The sequence below is a fragment of the Strix uralensis genome, chromosome 5, assembly GCF_047716275.1.
Source record: "Strix uralensis isolate ZFMK-TIS-50842 chromosome 5, bStrUra1, whole genome shotgun sequence".
Lineage (NCBI taxonomy): Eukaryota > Metazoa > Chordata > Aves > Strigiformes > Strigidae > Strix > Strix uralensis.
Genome location: NC_133976.1, coordinates 80,426,566 through 80,452,738, shown reverse-complemented (window position 1 = coordinate 80,452,738; position 26,173 = coordinate 80,426,566). Strand labels below are relative to the sequence as shown.

The window sequence follows — 26,173 nt, the reverse complement described above, 5'->3', positions numbered from 1 at the left end:
ATTGTATTGAAAAACAGCACATTTTTTCCTGTATTTCAACTGCATGGTGTTCACCAGTGAAAAGCAAAACAGATGGTTTTACTCATGAGCTAATACTATCAGCACATTTCAGAGGTCATCCAATCTTTATTCAGTGACACACAAATTCTTCTGGTTGTTTTAACTAACAGATAGTATTACTTCCTTTTAAATAATGCAAAATAGCAAATATTCCAGAGAAAAAAAAATTAATAAAACTATTGGATGTGTCAGTTGAGTTGGCTCTTCAGACTACAGAGTACTAAAAACTTATATAGCAGGAAATTAGAACTTGGACACGTTCACATTCATTTTAAATGAATGACAAGTTACTTACTTTCATCGTTAGAAACATTCCCCAGAGAGGTGTGACTGGAATAACGTTTGTTTTCACTTTCATTGAGACATCGTTCAATCCAACTCTCTGCAAAAGAACAAAGATGCTCTTTTTTTGTGTTTGTCTTTGCATAAGAAATAAACTCCCAACATATACAACTAAAAAAAAGCACTGGTTTTCAGCAGATGGTGTTCTGTAGCATTTCTGTTAAAACATGCTCAGTCTGAGGTTATTTAGCAAGAATATCCTTTCTTGCTTTCAAACTTAGCTGTTCCTTTTTAGTTTCATTTTTTGTTTGTTTTTAAACGACAGAGACTGAAACACTTCCATGTACATAACAAAGCTCCTCAGGATATTCTCTCCCCTCCCAATCACATGATACATTTAAAACAAAAAATCATCTCACATGGGCAGCTGAAACACATAAATTGCATTAATTTCTAAGTCTTAGTCTGGCAAAGACTTATGTACTCCAGTATTTCCACTGGTTTTGAAAGGACTCTTCATATGTGTAAAATCAAATCATTTATGTGATTTTTTTTCACAGCAGGGCTCAAACTGTGCTTTCTGAAGTCCAGTCCTACGACGCCATTCACCCTGGTAGAGTCCCAGGCCATACCAAGATCTTTTCCACGCTGGTACGAGTCCAATGTAGCAACTCAGCAACCACTGAGCTACTCGAACCTTTGTCACTCTGCGGCGGGTACTCAACCACTCCTGTCCCCACTTTCTATTTTTCTTGCCAGTCAGATGAGGTACAGCATTACACTGATCTGACTCTGCTGTTCCTCTTTCTGGAAGCTATAATGTACATCCCCTGATGACTTTAGAGGATGCACCAGGCTCAGCAGAGGCCTTCACTGCAAAAGTTGCACCTTCCTATATGTTTCCTTGGACAAAGTATGAAATACAAGTCCTTGAGTTTGCCTGGAGCCCCTCAATACTGCTACAATAAACTGACTTCCCTCGTAAGACTATTTTTCAAGGGCATGCACGTGGGCAGATATGAACTTACACTCACAGAGCTCTCTGGTCAGAACAGATAGGTGGGAAGGCTGCAAGGTAACCGCACAAGTTATGACATAAAAAAACCCCACTGAGCAAAGAGATGCACAAGAAATAAGGGGAAACAGGCCTTGCTGTCAGCAAACTGCCAGAGCCAGAAACACCTTCAAAGACACAGAAATGGCTGCAGATTCTTTTCCATAAGCCACCCTCCAGACACATCAGGCTACCTGCACAGTGCAGGCAGCAGCCTGCTAGCCAGAGAAAACCCATCACAGCAGCAGGCTTGAAGTGTCTTGGGAAAGCTGCCCATCTGGTTTATAGTAAGTAAAAGTTGGTGTGACTTCATTTCAGCACTAGATGCCAATAAATAAATGTATGAATAGTCATGGCCAAACACATCCTATAGAAAAAATGCCTTTTAAACCCAGGCAGTTGCACAAACTTGTGTATATTCCTCTGTACACACACTCTCCACTGCTGCACAAACAGAAGGGCAATGGCATCTGTGTACAACTTCAGAGTCTGCTGAGAGCCCTTCAGAGTTGATTTCCAGGCCCTGCCATGAGACTCCAGGTACGTTGCTTGGTGTGCTTCTGTTTTTCAGGAGGTTGTGGCAGCTCCAAACCATTCCCTTCTCTCTGCCTGTTTGCCCCCCTATGCGCAGCAGGACCACGCTATGGTGCTGCCTTCATCAGTACAAGCATGTCCCTGTGTGCGTCTTCCTCATTTGCCATCGAACTGCCCTGTGCTTAAGGAGCCTCGTGACTGCCTCCTCCCTATAGCCTGGTCTTTTGAGTTATTTCTCTGAAAATCAGCAAAAATAACTCTTGTTGTCAATAGATTTTTCAGGATATTTCTTCTCCCATCAAATTCAACACAGCCTTGTATAAAAATCAGTTTAAGTTTGCTGACAGAGCAACTTAAAACTTGCCAGTGAGGCCTGAGCTGTCTAATTGGCTCCTGCTCAGTTACTAAACCACAAGCCTGCCAGCAACTCTAACTTTGAGGCTTTCCCTTCTCATGCTGCTCAGCTGCATCGGGTGGGGGTGTATCACCTCCTCGTCTAAAGGCCAACACGATATGGCTGCTTCATGCCAGATTTCTTTTACTACCCTAAAACAGAGCGAATAGTATCTCTTCTTTCGCATTTTAGTACCATGAGCTGGGAGACAGGAGCTTGGATCCTCACAGATCACTACAAGGTGAAGAGAAACTTGCTGCCGAGGGTAACATCAGAGAGAGGTGCAAGAAGCCTTGAGAAAGATTACCCTACCTCCTCCTCCTCCTCCTTTCAGTGCACAGCCATGGCTGTATATAATTCCCTTGGCTCTGAGCCCAGCTGCAGGGAGTAAAAGCAAAGGCGGCTGCCATTAGCGCCAAGGAGAGACCGATGCCCAGCTCTGCCCTTTCTTTTCCTCCCGGCACCCAGAGCTGGGAAGCTGGGACGCATCCTCTTCCCTCGGCAGCAGGGAACTGGCAGCAGCCATCTTTACTCACGTTCCCTGCTTAAGTAGTAAGAAAAAAAAACTTTTTAGGTGTCATTTGATAACAATTTTCACCATCCTTGTTCACGTGCTGTCTCTGATAATTGCGCATATACCTCTTTCTCATTGGTAAAGCAGGCAGTTTACACTGCAAGATATAAAGTCTCTGGAGTAGGGCGCAGTTACTGTTTAATTATGTGCTGCAGCTCCTTTGGTCCTGAATCACCCTGGTTCAACTCGCTGCAGCCTGAGTCTGGCTTTGTCTTTGTGGCCTTGCATTTAAATAGCTGATAGAAATTCTTCAAGCCTGAAAAGATACATGACCTGTCTGGCAGCAAAGAATGAAGAAAACTAACTCTTTTGAGCAAAAATGTCAGGGAGTTTATGGCAAAGTTGTCAAATTATTTGGCAGGTGACAAAATGCAACAAAACTAACCAGCTATTTAAAGGCTGTATTATCTCATAAACCAAGTGATGTAAGTATAAATAAATATTCTAATAAATACCTTCATTTAATAAGTAGATATTTCTTACTGTTTGTATAAAGAAAAAAAGTTTTTACAAAGCTTTTAACTCTCAATATCAATAAGAAAGCCTTCAGGCATTAAAAGAAAATACAACCACAGTTTTGCTGAAATTTAAAATATTCCCTTCAGGATCCCACAGACTCCAGATATGATAGCATCTGCCTAAAATAAAACAAAAAAGAGAAAGAGGCGGAGCAAACAAAAAGTCAAAACTAAGTCTGACTTTTAGAAGTTCTTTCAGAGTTAATATCATTAGATCCTGCCCCAGCATAACGAACCCACTGGGCAGAGCCCTGCACACGTCGAACGCTCCTGTCCTGACGACACGCACCTGGGTGCACAACCTGGCTGCACTGGGGCCTGTCCACTGCAGAGCTGGGGGAACAGACCCGCAGCTAAACCGCTGGTGCCTCGAGGCTGAGGTCTCATCCCTTGCTTCCAAGGCTGACCCCAATCACACTACAGCGCTGTTCTAGACAAGCTGTCACTTGGTATGGAAAGTTTTATGCAATTAAAGCCTAAATTATTGCGCTTGGACCTTAAAAACTTCTCATAGACAGGATTTCACATCAGGAACAGTCACAGAATAATGGAGAGTTTAGGTGGTGATTAAGGAGAAGTGCCTATCAGACCTGAAAACAATGATGAATCATTAACACAACATGCAAAAAACAGAGATTTCTAGTGGGAAGTGATTGTGAGAGCAAAAGAAAAAACATCCTGTCTCATACAGGGTGTATTTTTACTCGCTGCATTTTCAGTGTATCAAGTCTTAAGGCATTTCCTCTGCCTGCTCTCTAGGACTCCTTCCCACTCTGAGCCCCAGCATACCGTACCCTCCGTTGTACCAGCACACTCATTTGAGCAAGGATCAGCACTAGCCAGAAAACATCTAGGCAAAATAAATAGATTAATCCATATTTAGTAGCAATATGTTGTGTAGTCACATACTTATACCTGTACTGCGACACAGTATGGAAATTATTACAATCTTACTAGCAAAGAATGCAAATAAGGTGTATTTAATGGTGTTTTGAAGATGTACCTTTAAATAGTGTATCAACTATTCAGTTTTGCAAAGATCAAATTGAATTATCATGAAGCACACAAACATGTCCCTCAGTCTTACAATTTTTGTTATATAATTTTGTATACCACTGAATACAGATACATTGTATCTTCTGCAGGATTCCAACATGAGGGAAAGGAAATGGCTATTCAAATTACAGTAATTTTTCCGGTGTCAATTTTCTGGCAGAATAACTTATGATGACACAAACAAAAAATATAAATTGTTCCCAATGAAGTGCTGAAAGATGGGTTTAAAAGAACTATGAAACTACTTCTGGCCTTCATTTTGTCCCAGCTCTTTTTGATCCTAATCTTGCTAAGACTGATACATCCACTGAACCTCAAGCATGAGAGTATTCCTCTTCCATTAAATGTACCCACCACACTTTTAACAACAGAAATTTAAACTGAGCTTGCTCTCAGAAGTTGGCAGAACAGAGGCCTGCATGGCTTTCCCTTGTGCCCACCAAGGCTCTTCACACTGACAAGCGTATTTTTATTTGTATGGTGCTTCAAACACCGAGCTGGGAAGGCAGGCCTGGGACTCCCCAAAATAGAGGCAAACACATGAGAACTGCTCAGGGGCAGGAGCTTTCATGAACTATCAGAAAAGAGAAGCATGAACTGTTTTTTAAATATATCTTTGACAAATTATTTTGACATATTATCTCCTTCAGAAGGAAGGGTTTGCTCCTGGAAGACACCTTTGAAAGTCTTCTCCCTCCAGAGCCTCAGCTGAGGTGAGAGAATACAGCAGAGGTGCCTGTGTACTGCCAGTACATTTAATTTGTGTGTGTAATAGTTATCGGCTTAGCATATTTGCAGCCCAGAAAAGAAACCATTCATTGCTCCCACATGTGCATGGCCATAGCCAGAGCAGTGTGAGAGCCACCTGGGCTTCGCTCTGCGGAGGGGAAGAGGAGGTGGGCCTGACCGCAGCCGGCAGTGCTTCTGCAGCTGCTGTCCTGCCAGGAGGGTTAAGAGCTGCTGCCGTTAGCACAACCTGTAATCACAGCCTCTTCTGGCCTTTGAGAGGCACCGTGTCCTGCTCGGCACCCAAGCAGGATGCCAAAAGCAGCTGAAGGGGCTGTGCTGTGCAGCTGGGAGGTGAGCACACCCAGAGCCTCTGGCTGCAGCCCTGTGGGCATGTGTGTGCATCCTGAAGGGAGATTAAGAGATTTTACGGGCAGAACGAAACTCTGTGGTCACCTAATCTGAGCTGCATTTTGTCTCACCTCATTACCCTACTAACTGCACTGGTTTTACCCAGTTATGCCATATCCTCTGATCTGGATGTGGTCATATCACTGGCATAACTGTGAATCACTATTTTTCACTGAAATTGTACAAGATGAGAATCCCCATGTTCTAGAAACATAGCCAGGGCTTGTGGTAATCACAGTATCAGAGCCTGCACAATCACCACACGCTTCTTTCACCACAGCCCTAGCAGTTGCACAGAAATCCCTATCCTACACCTTCAGCTCTAGATTGGCTCCCGTACTCCAAATTTTAAAACAGTTTGCCAACAAGCATGACAATTTTCCTAGTGCTCTGCACAGGGACCAGCATTTCTTCCACACAAGTTTGCTTGTCACTGAAATAGAGCTACCTCTAGAAAACGAAATAGAGATTTGCCAGGACCCAAACTACTACCCGAGCTATGTACCGACTTGGATGGTGCAGCTGTAACAGTCCAACTCCTTCCTTTTATTCACAGCTGCTCTTGCAATTTTTTCCCATTTCTCAAGGTAGATATAGGAAAAAGTAGAAAGTAACTGTGAGCAAAGGTATATAAAATGTAGATAATGCAAATATAAAGGGACCACCAAATTTTAGTGGATTTACAAGAGGACCTGTTGGAAAAATGAATACCCAAAAGTGATGACAGACTTAATTTTACAGTTCCTGTGACAGAGGAGGAACTCCTGTCATGCATATGGAGTCTTAGCACCCCTCTGAGTTATTTGTTCGTCGCTCTCAGAGGGAAGAGTTACTCATCTCCTCCTGCAGCATCTCTGCCAAGTGTCTCAGTACCAAGCTGGCCAGCAATACTGCCTAGCTGCTCATCTGATCTGTTAGGCCAAGAGAAAGTGGCTGCAAACAGCAGATTTAGCAGGCAAGAGCAGCACCTCGAAAGCTCAGGAGACCGACCAAACGTCACAAAACCTCCCTTTTCCAGTTTGCTAGCCCATGGTACTAACCAGATACCATATCTACCACAAATTTTTTCAGTGGAGTTGATAGGATGATATTCTATATTTTTTCTTTTTTAGGAAAACCATCACTGCCCTGACAGCTGCTTCTGTTGTATGTCTCAGAATAAATACCGACATCTGCATGATCCATTGAGGCTTTTCTCTGAAGACCTTATCTTTCTGAACATGTTCTGAGACATGCCACCACCCGACAAACCCTCTGTTCATGCTGTCTGTGTTGCACCATTGCTGTGGACAGAGAACTTCTAACCTCTACAGCTGTTAAATTCATAATGTCTGACTAGTTTCTGCTTTGACTATCCCTTAGTGTGCTGCAAACGTGATTTCTAACTGCCATATGAATGAAAGTAAAGCAAAAAATGAGCCAGTACATCTAATATTTTCTCTGGTGCAAGTGAAAACCACACTTTATAATACCTCAATGTCTTGGATCAATTGGTCATATCAACTTAGAAGACAAACTGATAGTTTAAAACTGTCCCTTAAAGGCAAAAGAGACTTTTGTCAGGGGAAATGATTAGGAGATAAACCTGAAGTCTGACCCTCAAACTATTAAAAGCCTGCTCTAGTACCTGCTGCACATAACATCTGCTCTGACTAGAAGCAGGATTCATGTTCTGAGTCTCACACCTTGCAGCACAGCACTCCTGGTTACAGGAACATCTGCCACCTGAGAAGCGTAACACTGCTGCAGTGCTGTGAAGGCTGGTTACAGTAGCACATTCAAAGCTTTAAAAGAACCACACTGCTTGAAAGAAAGCAAACTAAAATCACTTTATCTCCGAAATCTCAGTGTACTGTAAAACTAAGACCTGAACAAGATCTTCTAGCTTGCCCTCTGCACCATGTTATGAACAACTGTGTGCCTGTAACGCCACTGGCTCCCATGGAGGGCATTAAACTTACCAAAATCAACTAAAATCAAGCAGAACAAGCTATTAGAGACAGCTAATCACACACACGGGGATTTTCTAAGATTTAGGCTTTCATAGATGGTGTAATCTCCCTCCTCTCTATTGTCAAATGAAAGGTTTGTGAGACCACATCAGGGCCATCGTCCAACCGCTGCTCCGACTACTCCATCGCATTGACGCTCCTCCTCCACAAAACAGCTCCTCTTTGACCATCGAGGAGCCACACAGAGCCTGATTTTGCTCCTCGCTGCCTCGTTCAGTGCCATGGGCTGGCAAGGCACGTATCCCTCAGTCAGTGCATGTGAGCTGTCAGGAACATCTTCAGGCTCCACAGGAAATCATGCCAGTGTCCTCCTTGGTCCTGCATAGCCATCTTCTGTTCTTCCAAGAGACCTGCTCCTCAGGGATGACAGTGACACATGGCCTTGGTGCAGATGGTAGAGCCGCAACCCTGACAAGCTGCCAGATACCTTGGTGTTTTGTTTGCTAATCTAACTTTTTACTTCATCTCCAACAGGGGAAAATGTCGGGCACTCTTGTTGCAGTCCTTTCTTTTGTTCTCGTTCCTTGGCATACAGTTCTCTTGGAACTATTTCAGGGTTAATGGACATTGGTCCAGGGCACTTACTGGATGTTGGCAGGAATGTTTTTGTTCTTTTTCTTTGACTTGTGATTCTGATGAAGCATCGTGAGATTCACCATGATATCATAAGAATGCAAAGAATCACTCTCTTGAATCTGTAAGAGCTCTTTTGTTTTGTTTAGCCAGGTCTTTGCTCCTAGTACTGATTTTCTACTAACACATTTGATAAGGTATGTTAAAAAACACCATGCCGTGTTTAAACTGATATAACAAAAAGCACCACAGTTCATCTTTTAAGTCCTCTAGAATACTTGGGTAGGAAAACTGGAATTTATGAGATGTTACATTCTTGTTACTCTGCATACTATGCAGAAGTTCATCTAAATGTGATACTTTCATTGAAGTACTCTGTCAACAATATTCCTTGTTAAGAAGCTGCATCCCAAATGTAGATCAAGCACCCTCAGGAACCCTAGAATACAAGATTCCTCTGCATATTGATTCTGGCATTTAGGGCAGCCTCTAACCTGGAACAGACAGGCCTTCTGAAGTCCTACCCGTTCCTTTCTCTGGAATCACATACCATATTGCTACCGCATTTCCAACTCAGTGTGCATGTTAATTGGGAGTAGCCCTTTCCCTCTCCCGGTCACACACGGATGCTATCATTTTATTTTGAAAAGTAAGTTTCATCAGACCAATAAATAGCCACTTGGTTTTAATTTCATCAAGGCTATTCCTCATTTAAGAGCAAAGAGAACCTCACCTGGTCCGATTTCAGTGCAGCGACATTTCCTCACTTTCACCTAGGGTCATTTAAGCCAGTGACACCAGTATCTGACCAAATCAGCTCTCCCAGGGCGCTTAACTTACATGGCTGTGCAACATGCAACCAACCTTTTCACGAGTAAGATAATCACACACATCACGTGCTTTCCAAGCACCAACTCTGCATACAGCAAAGTCCACCCTCACGCTTCCACAACATGATGTGTTATACAGATCCTCAGTCCTTCAGGATCTGCTGCATGAACCAATGTAAATGCTGCTGTTGTCTCCCAATTTAGCTGCAATGTTTCCTTCCAAGGAAATGCAAACATGCTCCTTGATTATTGCCAGTCCTATTCTCTCCCAGAATCTCTTCAGATTCAGTCGGAGTCTCTTGATGCCCTTTTTGCCTTGTTTCATTAACTTCTTATGGTATAGAATTAACATGAGACACACAAGATTGTTCACAGGGTCTCCATTTCTGGGTACTTATCACAACATCTCTTATACTCGTACCCTACGGCAGTCTTTGCTCACTAGCTTTTGCATTAAACATTCCCAGCTGCTACCACGGTCCCTCAGCTCACCAGTGTGCATGAGAAGACATGGAGTCCTCAAATCCTTAATTCAGCTCCGCTTCACCAGTGCACGAGGCTGGAGTCACGTGGATGAACAGGAAGTCTGCCACTCAACAAGAAACAGAATTTGCATCAAGTACCCATGAAATTCTTCCCTCTGCCTCAAGAGCGGATGAATCCAGCAGACAGGTCAATTTGGCACAGAAAGGGCAGTACATCAGTGAGAAGGGCCCACAAAGATGACAAAATGAAAAGATGTGAGATATGGGTGGGAGATACACAATACACTGGTTGTGGGGCTCAGGGAGGTGAGAGAAGAGGGAGAAGGCTGGTTGTTGGAAAGGATGTGAAAAAGAAAAGGAAAAGAAACAAAAGAATGAACGACAAAGAAAAGGGCATGGTCAGAAATAAGGAACAGGAGCAAAGAAAGTAACTACAGAGAGGAGATTTTTTAAAAAATCAGGAGAAAAGAGGTCAGCTCCTGAAGGAAAGGGACTACAGCAAATATTTCTCATTAGAAACAGCATCCAGTCAGGCAGACTGAAAGTACAAGAGAAGACAGATGGAGACATATGTGCAAAAAAACCTCAGGTGTCAGGACATAATTGTAGCAGTAAGAAAGAGACAATCACGTGACTGAAGAAGAGTGTAAATCAAAGAAAAGAGAAACTACATTTACTCAAATGGTGGCCGCTTCTCCTCACTTTATGGACATCTATTCCGAATCTAGCTGTTGCTCGCTACTGTCAAAGGATGCAGCAGTACATTATTCACAACCATTTTGTGAGCAAATATGTCACTAACTAGACAGAAACAAGTAAAGAATGCCATTTCTTTCAGCTCTCAGATGCACCCAGAAAATATCTGCATACCAAAACTAGCAGAAAGGACATTAATAAATCATCATAACGTACTCCCACAAAGGTTGGTACCTGTCAGAACTAATCTGAGCATATAGAGCAAGCATTTTATGCTATTAAGTTCACAGCCGAAATGTGCTTGTCGGAAAGTCTTCACTCAGTCCCAATGTGCCTAGACTTACAGATTCATAAACCTTGTATGAATTTAGTCCCTTCCACACTGTCGCTTCCCTCCCCTTAGAAAGTACTATGAAAGTAGACCAGTGCTTTGAAACTAGGAGCCTGGCTTTTCTGAGAAGCCTCTAGTCTCCTCTGAACAATATGCAAAGCAAACTCAGGGAGGGAACATGAGAAAAAAGAGAAGTCTTCTTTCCTCCTTCTTTTTTTGCCTAAGACTCACCAAAACAAGAGTCTAGTATTGAATATTCAGCACTGAATACTAACTGCTCAATAGACGGTCTGTTTGCAGAGCTCAAAGTGGAAATGACCCAGCAAGGAGGAGAGGTGAACACGCTGCTCCATCCATGTGATTAAACTGCTCTGTAAATGCAGTCCTCCCCAGTTCTCCCCACCTCGTTACAATGGAGGCCATTTGCTGCCCCTACCACAACTCATTTAAAAAAAATGTTTGCATTAGAGGGGCCCCCGCACCAGTATTGTCCCCATGACTCTGCATTTAGGAGAGGAATGCTATCCAACATTGGGAAACCTGTGCTAGCCAGTCCACCCGACCAGCAGGATCCGTTATTGCCACGGCTTGGGAGGAAGGAAGAACAGGGCGCAGTTTACAGAGGAGCAGAGCGCCCTGCTGGGTGTCTCAGCTCTCAGCCTGCGCAAGGCACAGAGAAAATCTCACCCAGCAGCTGCCTTGCTCTGCTGTGGACCTCCAAGGTCTCTTAAGCGCTCCTCCTCTGAGTTAGTGCACTATGGCGTCACACAGTGAGCACCCAGGAGGCCCAGCTGGGCCACAGGCTGGCGTGCAAACACAACACGCCATTTAGCAAACCTGTCATTTGCACACAGCCTCTCATAAGGCCAAATTTTCCTTCATCACTAAAATATAGCTCATTCTACCCTTGACCCTGAGAGGCCCAGAAGCAGCAGCCTTTTACTGACACGAGGTGCGTGTTGCAGACCTGTCAAGCTCTGCGTGAGAATTCCTGGTCTGGCTCTCAGGTGACGTCTGTTCCCCACGGGATCTTCGTCTCACACGCAGCACCGGGCACGGCTCCTCTCCTGCTGACCCTGGGGTGCCAAACGTGTTAGCGAGGAAATCTCTGACCTGCTGCTCAGCCAGGTCCGACATCCAGAGTGCTGGAGCTGAAGGGCTGTGCTGAGGGGTGGGTGAGGCTCTGCAAAGCAGCCCGTTCCCTCCAGCCACCTCGTGAGCCCACGCACCCAGGGAACACCCACCGCAGGAGCAGACATCTCTCGTCACAGAACAGCATGCTACTGCTGTACCCTGATACATAGCACTTGTGGAGTAGGAGTCCATTTCCACATTTGCTTGCACCGTGGTTTTTCACAGTGTCTATCAGGTCACTGTCACCTTAAGGACCAGCAAGAATTTTTGTTTCCCCATGTTGTTTAAGTTTTGTAGAGGAACAGGATTTTACTTTCCTCTGAGCATCAGAAATGGCAACAGCCAAGAGCAGGGTACCCACAAGCTATGTCACAGAAGCTAACAGCATTAAATACTAATTTGCTTAATTAGGACATCCTGCCACATGTTCATGGTTAAACTGAATGTCAGATGAGGTGGGAACCACGCAAGTCAGGGTGTTGAGGATTGCTTTTTTCCTCTTTGAAGAATAGGATTGGGTCTACTTCCTTCAACCATCCATGAATTTTAATCAACAAATGGCCTGTTTCTGCAAGATCCTAGAGTATTAACAAAGCATAGAGCCTTTCCTCCTTGTCTTCTGACATACAGGAGCTTTCGGTCTTTTGCAGGAGGTTACACCTTTGTTACAGGATTCTGGAAAGTGTCATGGGTTGTAGAAACAATGTTCTGTGGGGTGTTTTGAATTAGGTAGGGACTGCTGTCACCACAGGCGACCCAGCTCTGGGTTACAGGTGGTTTCTCCAAGCATTGGATGACTGCTCATGAGATCCCACTTATGAACTGGGCTTCCCCTCCATACTGCCCTTCCTCTGCTGCAGCTGAGGTAGTTGTAGCACTTCTGAAATAGTTTAGCAATTAGTATCATTCTAGGGAATTAAAAAAAAAACAAAAAAAGAGAGTATGTTGACCCTTCTATCATTGCATTTAGTGGTACCTGTATTTACCCCTACATTTGGCTTTTTTCACTACTTTTAAATTCCCCTTGTCACCGCATTTCTGATATTTTATTGCTTTACAAGTTTAGCACAAACTAGATCTGAATTTACAGATCTATACAAGAGCAAAAAGCTCAGGCCTGTTTTGTTGGCTTAGGGGTCTCATTTGCAAGCTCAGATTTGCATGTAAGGCATTTTCCATATCATGAGTTCTACATGACTTAATGTGCCTGTAAGTCTCGCCCCAAGTAGCCAAACCAGTAAAAATGGCTTCATTGAAGAAAAAGGGATAGTCTAATAGCATTATTCTAAGGAGTCAAAGTTTAAAAAGAGAAAAAGAGAAGGTGAGAAACAACAAGTAGTTCTATTCCTAGTGATGGTATTCTTAAAAAAAAAAAAAAAAGAGGCAATAATTTCTAACACTCAAAACTTGTAGTCCTTACTTCCAGGCAAATCTCCTTTTCTCTAGATATGATCTCAGCAAGCAAATCAAAACCCCTATAGAAGAGGATTTTGTGTTTCTAAGTGTTTGAGTCTATGCCATGGGGTTCATGAGCACCCAAAGCTCCAGCAGGAAGTTTGTCAGAGCGATGACCACAGCATCAGGCTATAGCAAGCCTAGAAAATTGATTAAATCCCAGCATATGTCCCCAGCCACTGCTCTGAAATTAATGCCTCTAATTCCCAGGGCTGTAAGTTTCAGGGAATCACTCATTCAGAGAATGTTCCAGCTATCTAAAATGTCTTGTTTCCCATTACCATAATATTTGGGATCCTGTGCAAAAATGCTCAGGGTAAGCTGCTAATTAATTGCAAACCCATCATTCATAGCTGTGAATCGACTCCTTGGTTCCTGTAATAAATTCCATCTCAGAGAAATTAAGTTCACTTACCAGTAAAAGAAAACCAAGTGCTTAAGTGTAGCTGAAGCGAAGGAAATGGGACAGCACTGAGCCCCATGTTTCGGTCTTGCAACAATTTAAGCTGCAAATGAGCTTTTTCTTCCTTACTGGGGGCAGTGAGAGCCAAGGCTCTATTTAACCCTCCCCATTTTTTTCTGATTTGAAATTTATCAGTAAGGAAAGAATGGCCAAAAGTATTTAACTCAACACTTACTTATATACAGAGAATGAAACCACAGCTCTTGCAACAAGCCAGAGAGACTCTGCCACTGACTTTAAGCAACATTTCTAACACTGGCTAGTATTTTATAGCTAATAAACTGCTCTTGCTGCAAAACTCGTGGGAGAAAATAAATGTAAATGAAGACAGGCCAGGACTGCTAGTTATGCATGTAAAATAGCTGCAATTAAGTTATGACACATTCCCAACCGTTGGGAGGGATCGTTATGAGCTAACCCTGGGCACCTGCCCTCTCCCAGGCACACACATGGATTTCAACAGGTGTCTCCCTTGTGGAGCCATCGCAGAATCAGGACCCATCTCTAACAGCAAATTGTATTACAGTTTTAAACACAGAAACGCTGCGCCACATATATACAATTCTACAGGACCTAGAAGATGTGTGTAAACATGGTTTTTGTACAGAAATATTAAAAAAGCCTACACGGGCCTCCACTGGCTTAATAATCACCACGTAGTCTTCCTTCCTACGCTTGTTATGTATAGGATCGCTCAGCCATCAAATATCCTTTATGCTATCCATCTTCCTAACTAGAATGTTAGCAATCAAATCCCCTCGGCCGCCGGGGCGCTGGGCTCCAGCAGGGTCGGATCGTACGGGGTATTCATTTTCAGACACAATGAAACAAATAGAAAATCCAGCACAGATGCAGGGAAACAGACAAGCGAGTGAACTCAGAAAATTCACAAACCTCAGTGCTCACGGAATTGTGAGCTAATTATTTGGACTCGAATGTCACATCAAGTATCCCCAAAGGACTGACCTTATATTTGTATTAGTTACATGACAGCCCACTGCTGCTCTAAAGGCATTGTCATGAACCATCAAGCCCTGGCTGTATTTAAGGCCACCTCTTCAAAAGTCTTCATCTGAAGAGGCACTAACGTTTCATCACCGTGCGGATTTCAGTGATCGCACAATTTCATCTTTATTTTGCTATGGTGAAATCCTACGTATAGAAATAGTATCCCAACGGAGGCTCCTCCTTATGGCTGTCCTATCTTGCAAACTACTTGCAAATTAAGCTAGAAAAATGAAGAGGTGTTTACACGGGGAGATGCTGCAGATTTACAGCTACGCTAACCTTCTTCTTTGCCTGCACGCTCACTGCTTCAGTGGCTGAAAACCAGACTTATTTTCTAAAAGCAAACAAGGCAGCGACACTGATGGAAGCTGGGTACGGTGCTGATGACTTTCTGTGGGACAGCTCTAACAGCATCACAAGTATCTTAGCACAAAATGGTCTCTTCTAATTTCGAGAAGATCTTTCGCTCGATAGGGGTTTACTACAGTAAAGGTACAGCTGCGATAGACCAGCTGAGGTTACAGGTTTCTTTATAACCTCATAAACAAAAGTTTTACCTCTCTGAATCCAGAGTCTCTTCTTTAATGAGGGTTTTACCCAAATAAAATCTTGAGGACTGTAAACCCTAAACTGTAACTTAAATACATGAAATAGTTTCCTACAGTAGTCTGGCTATTCTTATGCAAAAGCTTGTTTTCATTCTTTTTTCCCTTCATCCTTTTAAAGACCTTTTCTCTACTGCAGGTAAATAACAGATCGCGGAGCAGTGAAAAGTATCACAATTCCCTCTCCCTAAGTATTTCAGAATTAATTCATTAACAGACAAATAAATCACAAAATCATTCTTTTCTCTGAGTCAGACTTAAAAGACGAACTTCAAGGAAATTTTGACCAATTTACAAACCTTTAAAAAATCCCTATGGATTTTACAAAGTTATTAAAACTCCCTCAGGAATGATGACCTGATCCAGTGCTGGGACTTGTGCGTAGATCCCAGTTCTGCTGCTGCTGAAGGCAGAGGGAGCTGCCAAGGATCAGGCCCTACTGCGCAAACATTGTCCGCAGAAACTCTGCAGCCAGCAGGAAAGAAAACATTTTTGCTGGGTTTTTTTTTGTTTGTTCCATTTCTTTCATGTGTCTTATAAGATACGAAATGACGTAAGACAAATAGTCAGGTTCAATTTTATAAAGGACCAGTGGTGTTTCTTTTGCATGTCCATATTATATCAAATTTAGGATTCAAAAGAATCATTGAGTCATCTGAACTGCTAAGCAGGTAAGAGCCTTTATAAACACAAATCCTGGAACAGTAAAGAACTTCTTTTATTTACTAGAACAAAAATAAACCACATTTTTGCTTGAGTATGAAAAGTACTCCAGGAAAGTAAGGAAAAAAGCCAATAGCAAGCTCCTCTTTATCTATTAGTAAACTGTGTTGCAATAAGCAAAGCAAACAGTTTTCAGCAGCAAAATCAACCACTCATTTGGATCAAAAAAAAAATCGAGACCTAGGACCTGACGCTTCAGCGTTATAGTTCTGTTCTGAAATGTCACAACTGCTTTCTCAACTAGCACTCAAGTATTTATTATCAATACTGACAATTTCATTAATTGAACCGGGACATGAAAGCCATTAATTCCCTTCAATCAGTGCTTATATGCCAGATCCTTTCTAAATGCCAGCTCATAGAAAAGGTCACCCACCACTGCTGCAACGCCCGTATATTTGCAAGAATATGGACCGACATCTGGCCACCACCACAACGTGTTCGGCTCAGGAGCTGAAACCCGCTTTTCGTGGTTCACACGAACTGCTTTAAGGGCCTAATCCCAACGTCCTTGACAGCATTGAAAGGCTTTCTGCTGATTTTAATGGGGTTTGGATCAGCTCCTAAGTCTCAGCTTCACGTCCCAAGGATCTCATCCATCTAGCGCTTGGAAACCAGCGGAGTTTTTGCCTGGCTCCAACACTGAAATAACGAGGGATATTTATTGAGTCATGCAGAAAAGTTGCACTCCAAGAAAGCGCCTCCGCTCCCTTCGGCTCCTGCTCCCTGAGGCGGTGCGGCGCGGCGCTTTCCCAGGGGGGACGGGGAGGGTGGCAGCCCCCCGAGAAACCCACGCCGCCCCGCGTCCCCTCCACGCAGCTCCCTGACCGGGCGGCACCCCGAAAACCCCCGGGGAGGGGGTTTCCTGCGTTGGGACAGCTCCGTCGGGGCGGCGGGGGCGGGCACCGGGGGTCCCCGGGCGCTCCCCCTGCGCCGGGTGCCAACCCGCGGTGCCGCCGCGGCCGCGGGACCCCCCATCCCGCCCCCGGCCGTGCACCCCCGCCGGCAGCGCCTCGCCCTCACCGTGCCGGTGTCACTAGGGGGGGCTGCGGCTGTGAAAACCTGTGATTAATACTCGGCATCTCCCGCAAAATCTGCCTCCCCCCGCCCCAGCCGCCCTCCGGGGCTCCCCGGGCACTGGCCCCGAGCACCCACACCGCCGCCGCCCTCCCTCAGGCCCCGGTGGGCTCTGTCGGGGGCGAAGATGGGGGTCCCGGTGCCCCGGCAGGCTGCGGGCACGGAGGCGTCGGGAGGCTCTGCCGGGGGTGGGGGGCGAGAGCCGGGCCGAGCGCAGGGTAGGCGGCGGCGAGCGCGCCCCGGCAAGCCCCAAAAGCCGGACACGGCCCCCCCCCGGGAGGACCCCTTTGTGCCCCACAGCGAAGGGGCGGGCGGGCGAGTCCCGGGGGGGGGGGCTGCAAACTTCCCCCGGCCCGGCTCGGGGGAGTCACGGGCTTCAGAAACTACGCCCGGGGGCGGGCGGGCGTCTGACGGAGTTAACGGCGGCGGCAAAGCGAGGCGAGGAAAGACGCCACAAACCGCCCGAGAAGGACGTGTACCTCCCCCCCCGCCACCACCCCGGGGGGTGCCCCGCTCCCGGGCAGCAGGAGACCCCCGAGGACAGCTCCCCGCCAGCGCCGTCGGGGCCGCCCGGCCGCCAGCCCGCCCCCCCGGCGCCCTGCCTTGGGAGGGGAGCGGCTGGGGTGGGGGGTTCCCGGGGCTCCCCGACGGCCAGAAATAGGTTTAGGCTTGGTGACAGCCCCCGTGGGTCACTGCCCGGTTAGGGGGACATGAGCTAAACTCGATGGAAGCACACGGCGCTGCTGGGGGAAGGGGAAGGAACCCCACCGGTCCCTTGCCTTAAAATTAGAGCCGCGGGTGATTTTTTTTTTTTTTTTTTTTTTTTAATCCCGCTGCTTTAGGGAAAAACTGTTAAGGAGAAATTAAAACATGACTGATTTTTTTCAATGAAGCCATATTTCTCCACAATGCAAAAGGATCTTTACATAACAACTGAAACTCAGGAGAAAAGCTAATTGGATTAAGTCCTCTGAAAGGGAGGTTAAGGTGTCTGAATGAGACAACTGCAAAGCTCCACTTTTCTTGCCATCTGTTTAGCAAGACTAAAGTGTTTTCTGATTAATATTATCTTAATCAATCATGCTGCCATTTATTATAACCATTCTGAATTTAAGGAACGAATGCTACGGAGGCTCCGCCCGAGGATGGACGGTTTTGAATGCAGGGCTAGAAAACGCGGGGCTTGTTCGCTTTGGTTTGATTTTTCTTCTTTCCCTCAAGCCCCGTTACTCTCGACAACGAGAAGTTGCCAGCAGTGCCCCTCGCTCCGTCCCGGCGCTGCCGCCGGACACAAGTGCAACTTTCTTTTAAACCCTGCACACGCCCTGACCTGAACACAACGATTCCTGCCCCGCCGAGCACTTGCTCGCCGGAACAGCCCCCCCCCGGGTTTTGTCCCGGGGCCCCGGCAGTAAAAGTGGCCCAAACCCGGCCGGTGTCGCCGGCGGCCGGCGAGGGGCCGAGCCCCCGCCCCGGGACCGCGGCAGGCGCAGCCTTCTTTGCCCTTCTGTTTTTGGTTTGGTGTTTTTGTTTTTTTAAAATAAATATTTAAATTTTACAAAATGCTCTTCTGGCCGCGTTGGGGGCGAGGGGTGAGAAAACCCTTGGCGGGTTCGGGGCGGCGGGGAGCCGGCGGGCTGCCCCGCCGCCCCTTTTGCCCCGTCCCCACCCGCACCAGCTACACCGGGCCGGCGCCGGGAGAGCCCGGAGGAGCTGGGACGGAGCCGCGGGGCTCCCGCCGGAGCAGCCGGGACGCGGCCCGCCGCGGCCGTCGGGGAGGCGCGACGGCGCGGGGGCGGGATGACGACGACGACGACCCGATCCCGCTGCGGGGTCCGGCGGGGCTGGGGCAGCCCGGCTCTCCGCTCGCCGGCCACCTCGCCGCCGGGCACGGCGGCTGCGGGAGGGGACGGGGCAGGTCAGGAGCGGGAGAGCCGTGCCCGGGCTGTGCCGTAACCTGCGAGCTGTCCGCCTGGGCAGGCGGGGAGGGCGGGCAGCAGGGGCTGTTTTCCGGCGCTAATACAATAAATGAAAAGCGCGGAGGTTCTCTGTGGCGGCGGGCGCTGCGCGCAGGAGGGAGCGCAGCCGTTACGGCCGGTGGCTACCGGGCTCCGCAGCACCGGGGGAGCACGGGCTGGGCCGGCGGGAGGCAGCGAGGGAGAAGGTGCCGTGGTTTCGGGAGGCTGCCGGCTGACAGCCGCCGTGGGAAGAGCTAGAGCTAGGCCTGGGCCCTGCCCCCGGGGAGAGCCGCCGCCCTCGGGCCGGGCCGCGGCGGCCGTCGGGTGTCCGGCCATGGCCCTCGGGGCGAGCGGCCCCTCCGCTGCGCCCGTGCCCCCTCGCCTCCCGCCGGGGCTGCTCCCCGGTGTGGCACTGCAGCAGCCCTCCTCCCGTCCGGCCGAGCTATCGTTTTGGGGGTGCGGGGGGAAAGAGACCCACGCTGCCCTTCCCCAAACTCCCTCCCCTCTAAAGCAGCCCAGCCCTGGCTGTGCCTGCGGGACAGGGCGACCTCGGCGCTGGGCTCGCCCTAATCCACCAACCATCTTCCCTAATAAAACTCGTTTTCTCGCCCCTCTGAAAGGCTCCACTCAAACCTAAGCGAGCATCTAAAACTAGAAGCGGAGAGGAAATTAAGTTTACCGGCCGGCAGCCTATGGAGGAGAAAAGAAAAAAAAAAAAAGAGAAAAAAGAAAGGAAACCACCCTCCGCTCCATCGTATCTGCAAGTGCGACTGGAGGTCCCCAGCCCAGGAGCGAGGGCTCCCCCTCGGCGGCCCCCGCACCCCGCTCCCCGCACACGCCCGGGCTCCCCCGCCTGCGAGGCCGGTGAGGCGGGCGGCCCCCCCCCCGCCGCCGCCCGCGCTGCCCCCGCCGCCACGGTCAAGTTGAAAAGTCCCCGCTGGTGGGCGAGAGGAGCCCGCTGCCTGCGAGGGGGGCACACACGCACTTACCTGTGGAGTCCATATCGGGTTCCTCCAGCAACCCGCAATGCATGCTCTTCCCATGGACGGGACGGGAGCCCCAAGGTCCCGGGGTGTGGAGAGAGAGCCCCTATCTCAGAGATGCGCGGGGGAGAGGGAGCAGGGTGGCGGCGAGAGGGTGGGGGGGAGGGCAGAGGCAGATAGTTGGGGGGGGTGGGGGGGGAGTTAGCGCGGGAGAGAGGGACACTCCGTAATCCAGCAGGGGAAAGCCAGACCCGTCAAAATGTTTGCGGATGTTTCATGGGAAAAAGCATCATTTTATAGAAGCCCTGATGGGAGAAATGTCATTGATAGGCCAGCCAGCCTGATGAATGGCTGCTACTCAGATGGGGATGTGGCAAGGCTCAATGTGAAGCCCATTGTGATGCTGTTTTGAATAAGAAAAGCTTTCCTCCAAAAAGGGGGGCCTTAGATCTACGCAATCCCAACACTTCGACTTCCCTCTTCTATTAGAGCATTAGAAACGTTTTTCTTATTTAAAGTTCCAGCGGCCTTTCCACTCCTCCCTTCCCTCCCCCAGCCCCCACCCAAGGTCCTTGGCTCATTACAGCCCGAGATCAAAATTGGCTTAGATCTTCAAACGGGCACTAGGTTTGGGGTTGTGCTCTTTGGGGCTGCCGGGTGTGCGTGCAGCGCCGCCGAGCTCCCCTCCTCCTCCTCCTCCTCCTCCTCCTCCTCCCGGTGGGCTCTGGGTTGGGATCCTTCGCGGGCACATGGCGTTGGAAGCTGCACAGCTTCCCAAATATCTTGTAAGCTTAGTTTATTGGGGGAAAAAAAAAGGGCGATGTGTGTGGGTAGGGAAGGGGGGGGGTGTGGGGTGTGAGGGGAGAGAGAAGTTGCCAGTGTCTGGGCGAGCGGTGCCGGCGTTGCTGACCGGCGCCGGGGACTCCCCCTGCGTCTCCCCGCGGCCCCGGGGAGCGGGAGGCAAGGCGGGGTGGGGGCCGCCCCGCCACCGGCCTGTCTGCCCGCGGAGAGCGGCTGGCCCGGAGAGCGTTCCGTGGGACCGGGAGCGGGGGGAGAGCGGGGCGGTGGGAGATCCCGATGGCCAAGAGAAATGAAGAACCAAAGGGGTGCGTTTTCGAACTCGTGTTCCCTTCCAGCTTCAGCCCGAGGATGCGAGGATCCCTTTTCGGGTTAGCACGTTGCGGGGGGAGAGGGGGGCAGGACGGAGGCTGGAAAAAGTTGCTTATTCTGCATGCGGTTGTATGTGCTGGAAGTGGAAGTAAAAGTGCAAAGCTAGGGCTCTGATAAAAGTGGCTGGTTTAGGGAAGGAAAAGCTGTGATTAGAATATGAATAGAGCTCCAGGAGAGGAAGAGAAAGGGGGATTATAGCTGAATTACTTTGACCATGGACAGAGCCAACGTTTTCCACTCTTCTCCCCCTCTCCCCTCCCTACACCCAGACTACCCCCCTTCCCTCTCCCCTTCGGCAACACACACACAAAAAAAAAAAACCAACCCAAAACCACCAACCCCACACAGCACAACAAGCGGCGAGGTTGCTGAAGAGGAAGCCCAGCGCTTCGCAGTGCCCTCGCGTCCCGGGCGGGCCGGCGGCGGGAGAGCCCCCGCCGCTCACCCCGCGGGACCCCGCCGGGGGCGGCCGCCCCAAACCCACCCCCCAGGCCGAGTTTTGGCGCGGGGAGCCCCGTGTGCCTGACCAGAAGGCCGGTAAAAATAATACCGGGGTGAGACAGTGCAAAAACCGAGAAGGCGGCCGATGGCGACTGAGAAGCGCTTGAGGCCGCGGCGGGGAGCAGAGGTCCGGCGAGGCGGGAGCAAGGCCCGGGGAGGCTGGCACTTCTCCTGCCTCTACTGCCCCCACCCCACCCCAAAAACAACCCCAACCCAAAGCAAGGGCTGTGCTTTTTCTCCCGGCTGCCATGGCTTTCCCACTGGAGCAGTCCCACTTCTCCCTTCCCTCCACCGCCCGTGTGCTGCCGGGCTGGCTCTGGCTCTGCTCCCGGTGGCACCGCACCGGGGACCCTACCGGCAGAGGAGCAGGGGGGTTGCAGGGCCGGCTCTGCGGCCGCCGCCCAGCCCTTCGACGGCGCGGCCCGCCGCTCCCGCCGGCCTCCGCCCGCGCCCCGCTCGCCCCCGCCCCGGCCTTCTCCGCCCGCGGTGCTCCGGCCTCCCCCGGCCACCTGCCCAGCGGCGGGTCGGGCTGCCGGGACCCCCCCGCCTCTCCGCCGGCGGGACCGGTGCTCCCTCCCTGTCCGTGAGGGGAACAGGCTCAGCCCCGCCGCCACGCCCCTGGGGGCCTTGCGGGTGCGTGTGAGGATATTTTTGATTGCCGCCGCCAAACCGGGGTCATTTCCCTGCCTTTCTAAGTTGTTGGGTTTTTTTCCCTTCCTTTTCCCCTAAGGTTTTACTGTGGGGTCGTGCCCGTGGGCTGAGGGGCCTTTGGGGCCTGCCTGCCCTCCTCGGGGTCGAGGGCCCTGCGGGGAAGCGGAAGCCCCGCGAAAACATGAGCGACATTTTGGGCCGTGAGCCGCGCTCGTCTCCGAGGCATTTTGAAATCAGCATAAACTTTAAAAAATGGGGAATGCTGACAGCGCTGCAGGGAGCTGTCTGTAAGCAGGGAGGTTACCTGGTGCTTGCATGGCTTCCAGTCGCGGCCCTGGCCCTGCGGCTGGTCGCGGCCCTCGGCAGCCCGGCGGGGAGGCTGAGGCACCCAGCCCCGGGCAGACACGAGCCCGCGGGCACTCGCCAACGCTGCCAGGAGGGCAGCGGCAGGCAGGGGCCTGACTTCTGGAAGCGTTGAAGACCTACAGTGGCAGCCGCCGCGTCTCCCTCCCAGGCACTCTGCACTTGTGGAAATCCGGCCTTCACCAGTTTAAAGCTTCGGAGAGCTGCTTCTGTGTTGTTGATGTCCCAGAGAGAAGCAAAATAAAAATACAGGATGTGTGAACGTAGGGATACGTTCTCTCTAGGGGGCTGAGAAGGATGGGATTTACCACAGCGTGGATGTCTAGAGGCTTGGGCTCTTCTTTGACATGATGCAGATGTACGTTCTCTATAGGTGATGATACATGGGCAGGGCCATCATCAGCACTTCTGTTAGACCAGAGGTACTTGCTGCAATCTGCTTACTCCCTGCCTCTCCAGATTAGTTCCCGTCCCCACATTGTTGTGGAATAGGTCAATGCTGTTGTCTTCCTGCTTACCTAATCCCCCATCAGTGGTGTACGTCCGTAGCTCAGTCATTGTTACTTGTTTGGGTTTTGCTTACCTTTTTAAAAAGCATCTCGTGCTTCTGGATATCCCATGTGACACTTAATAAAGTACTTTATTCCTCTGAAAGCGTGGAGCATCTCCTCCTGTGCTGCAGGTTGGCAGTCTACAGATGAAAGCACTGCAAGTCACTAGCCTTTTTTTTTTAATATGTAGGCTGCAGGATTTGATTTGATACAGAGTAAAGGGCAAGGATGCAAAAAGTATAAAACTGGGAATTTTCACTCCAGGTTCTTGCCTATGCAGAACATCTACAAGCCATAACATAAACAGTATAAACCTACACAGCATCAGATGGTGGATTTTTAGTGTAGAGGGACTCTTGCTATTGTGAAAAGACCACCACCTTTATTCAGAAAAGAACACAAATTTGTGCTGCTGCGTGGAGAGAAGAGCAGGGTCACCAAAGGAACAGAAGACATGTTCCAGACTGCATCTAAGCTGCTGAACAAGTGGATGTGACGCTGTCATATCCTTTTAGATGACCGACTGATAATGAGTTTCTTTTGATGGTTTAGCAAAGCAGAGGCAGAGTGAAAGTAATGACAGTCCGTATCAATTTATCACCCAGATAATTCGAGCTCTTTCAAAAAACACGTTTCTATGACTGTCTTCCACTCTGCAGTCAATTGTGCCAGTAGGCTGCGACCACACAAACTTTTCTTGCCATAAAAAGCTCCATATGCTGGTACTAGACTCTAACATCAGTATTTTGGGGGTAAACACCAAGAAGAGCTTTTTCAACAAAAGAGAACTGTTGGCACAGAAACAAAAAAGTATAAACAGTTATCTATTAATTTAGCTAGAATATCTGAGGCAACTTTAGGCTGAAGTTCTAGAGAAGTTTTCCCATGGACTGTCTGGGACAAGAGCCTGCATTAGTTTTAGGAATGAGCGTGAATGGCTTGTGAAAGGAGTCATGTAAAACAGTTGTCTGCAATACCAGGGATCTGAGTTCAATAACTCAGGGGATCCTTTCGAATCTGATGTATCTCTGCGCAGACTGTAAGATTGCTGGCAGCAGCCAAACACACAGTGACACTTCATTATTTTAGCAGTGGCTGCAGTCTGTGAGTGGTTCCATATTTTCTTACTTGCCTCAGCCAGCAGCCCCCTCCTCTCAGAATGAACCCTCACTTCTGTCCACCCTGCTTCCCAGCTCTGTTCCTCTCTTTCTGCTGTCTTCATCTATGAGGCAAATCCCATGGAAGAAACAGAGAAGGATCTTGTTTCTGTATTGGCTTCCCTTTCCCACTTGCTCATCTTTATTATCAGAACAGGAAATGTTAACTTTATTCTACATATATTATCACCCCCGAGGAAGCTATATGTATAGGTGAAAGACAGGATATGGAGTAAGCTGACAGATGTCTTCTGGAATCAACTCTCCCTATGTGCTTGGGGAGTGTGATGCTGACAGATGGAGGAACTGGAAGAGGAACATCAAAAGGCTGCCTAGGTAAACACGTGCACCGATTCCTTCAAAAGGCTTTAATTGACACAAGCACCAAGAGAAAGTGGCTAGGGCAGGCACATATGCAGGTATCTGGGAGAAAACGAGCAGACGAACTGAGGCATGCAAATGATGGATTGCACATGCACCGGGCAGGGGGTACCTTCTTTTTAGTTTGAAAGAAAAGTAACATGAATTGCAGATGGCTTGCTGTAACTGTAGACACGTCCGAAGCCGAGTTGTGTTGGGATGAGCGTAGGTCAGCCTTAAATGATCTCTTATTAATGCTTGTGAAAGGGAATTTGCTCAGCTCCAGTTCTCAGGTTCACAAAGTGCAGTGCCAGTGTTGCCAACAGGGATCAGTGGAAACATCCTTGTTCACACTGGTCAGCTTCAGTCTGCATGGAGGAAGGGAATTCACTCTTCAGGGTAGTATCAGTGTCCACAGGAGTCTAGAAGAAGCTCTGCCCCCAGGGCTGCTGCCCAGAACACTTGGCCTGCAAGGCTCTTGCTGACTTGAGTATGAGAAAAGGGCAAGCAGTCGTTGATTTCTGAGCTTACACCAGATTTAGCTGGCTTTTGTTGTGTGTGGCTGGTACTAGTTACCAGAGGATTTGTACTGTGTTGGAAGAAGAGCCAGCCCTAAAAGCTATTATAGACAACAGACACAGAAAAGATCCATTCCAGACTGCATCTAAGCTGCCGAACAACTGGATGTGAAGCTGTCATATCCTTTTAGATGAACGGCTGATAATGAATTTCTTTTGATCTCCCTGGAGCATGGAGAATTACCTTCAGTGCCTGCCTCTGGTGGGCAGGGTGAGGCCTGAATGCAGAGTTTAAGTTTCCAATTCACTAGGAGTTCAAGGGAAAACCATTTCCATTATTAGAACATAATTTTACCAAGAAATTAGAACTTTACTGTTTAGCACACCAATTTCTTTTCTTAGTTTTTGAGTTATTTTTCTGTTTATAGTGTTTTGTTGTTAAGTCTGAGCGGACACTAACTACCATGCACTGTCTGGAATGGTAAAGTGTATGCATAGGTCAAGTAGCTCCCCGAAACTCATGCTAACGAAAGACAAAAGGCTCCACTGCAGTTAGCAGCAGGGAATAGCTTTTGATTTGGAACTAACATGGTGTTTATATACTGACTGGGAGGAGGAGACAAAAGACATGCACAGTGAAGCTATTGGAAAAAATACATGGTCATTGGAACCACCTCAGAGGTACCTTTCTCAGGGAATACACAAATAAAGGGGTAACTGTAATCACAGGAAACATACAGTTGTTTGGTTTTTTCCCCCCCAGCAGCAAGATGCAAAGAGCAATGGACTGCTCACAAGCTTGGATTTTTCGGAAGATGGAACAAAGGCCCAAGTCCATTTGCAGGGTAGCCAACAGAAATTTTTGCTGTTGACTTCAAGACAGGAATAAAGCCATATAAACCACTTCTTTAAAAATCCAACTGCAAAAAAATCCCTATATTGGCTCTGACCTGGGTTTGG

General features: G+C 48.5%; 1 protein-coding gene across 4 annotated transcripts in view; it reads right to left on the bottom strand.

The window, feature by feature from the left end:
- The window catches only part of RFX4 (regulatory factor X4), a 98,305-nt gene extending 78,249 nt beyond the window's left edge, over nt 1-20,056 (bottom strand). For 3 of the 4 annotated variants that reach the window (XM_074869484.1, XM_074869485.1, XM_074869490.1), the window contains exons 1-2: nt 19,949-20,056; nt 356-442 (exon numbers count right to left, since the gene is read on the bottom strand). In XM_074869484.1, the coding sequence (XP_074725585.1) occupies nt 356-442; nt 19,949-19,991 (130 nt within the window). In that variant the 5' untranslated portion in view covers nt 19,992-20,056. Of the gene's footprint in view, nt 1-355; nt 443-9,516; nt 9,611-19,948 lie in introns of all 4 variants that reach the window. The other variant, XM_074869486.1, reaches the window with a different exon arrangement.
- Between the last annotated feature and the right edge of the window lie 6,117 nt (nt 20,057-26,173).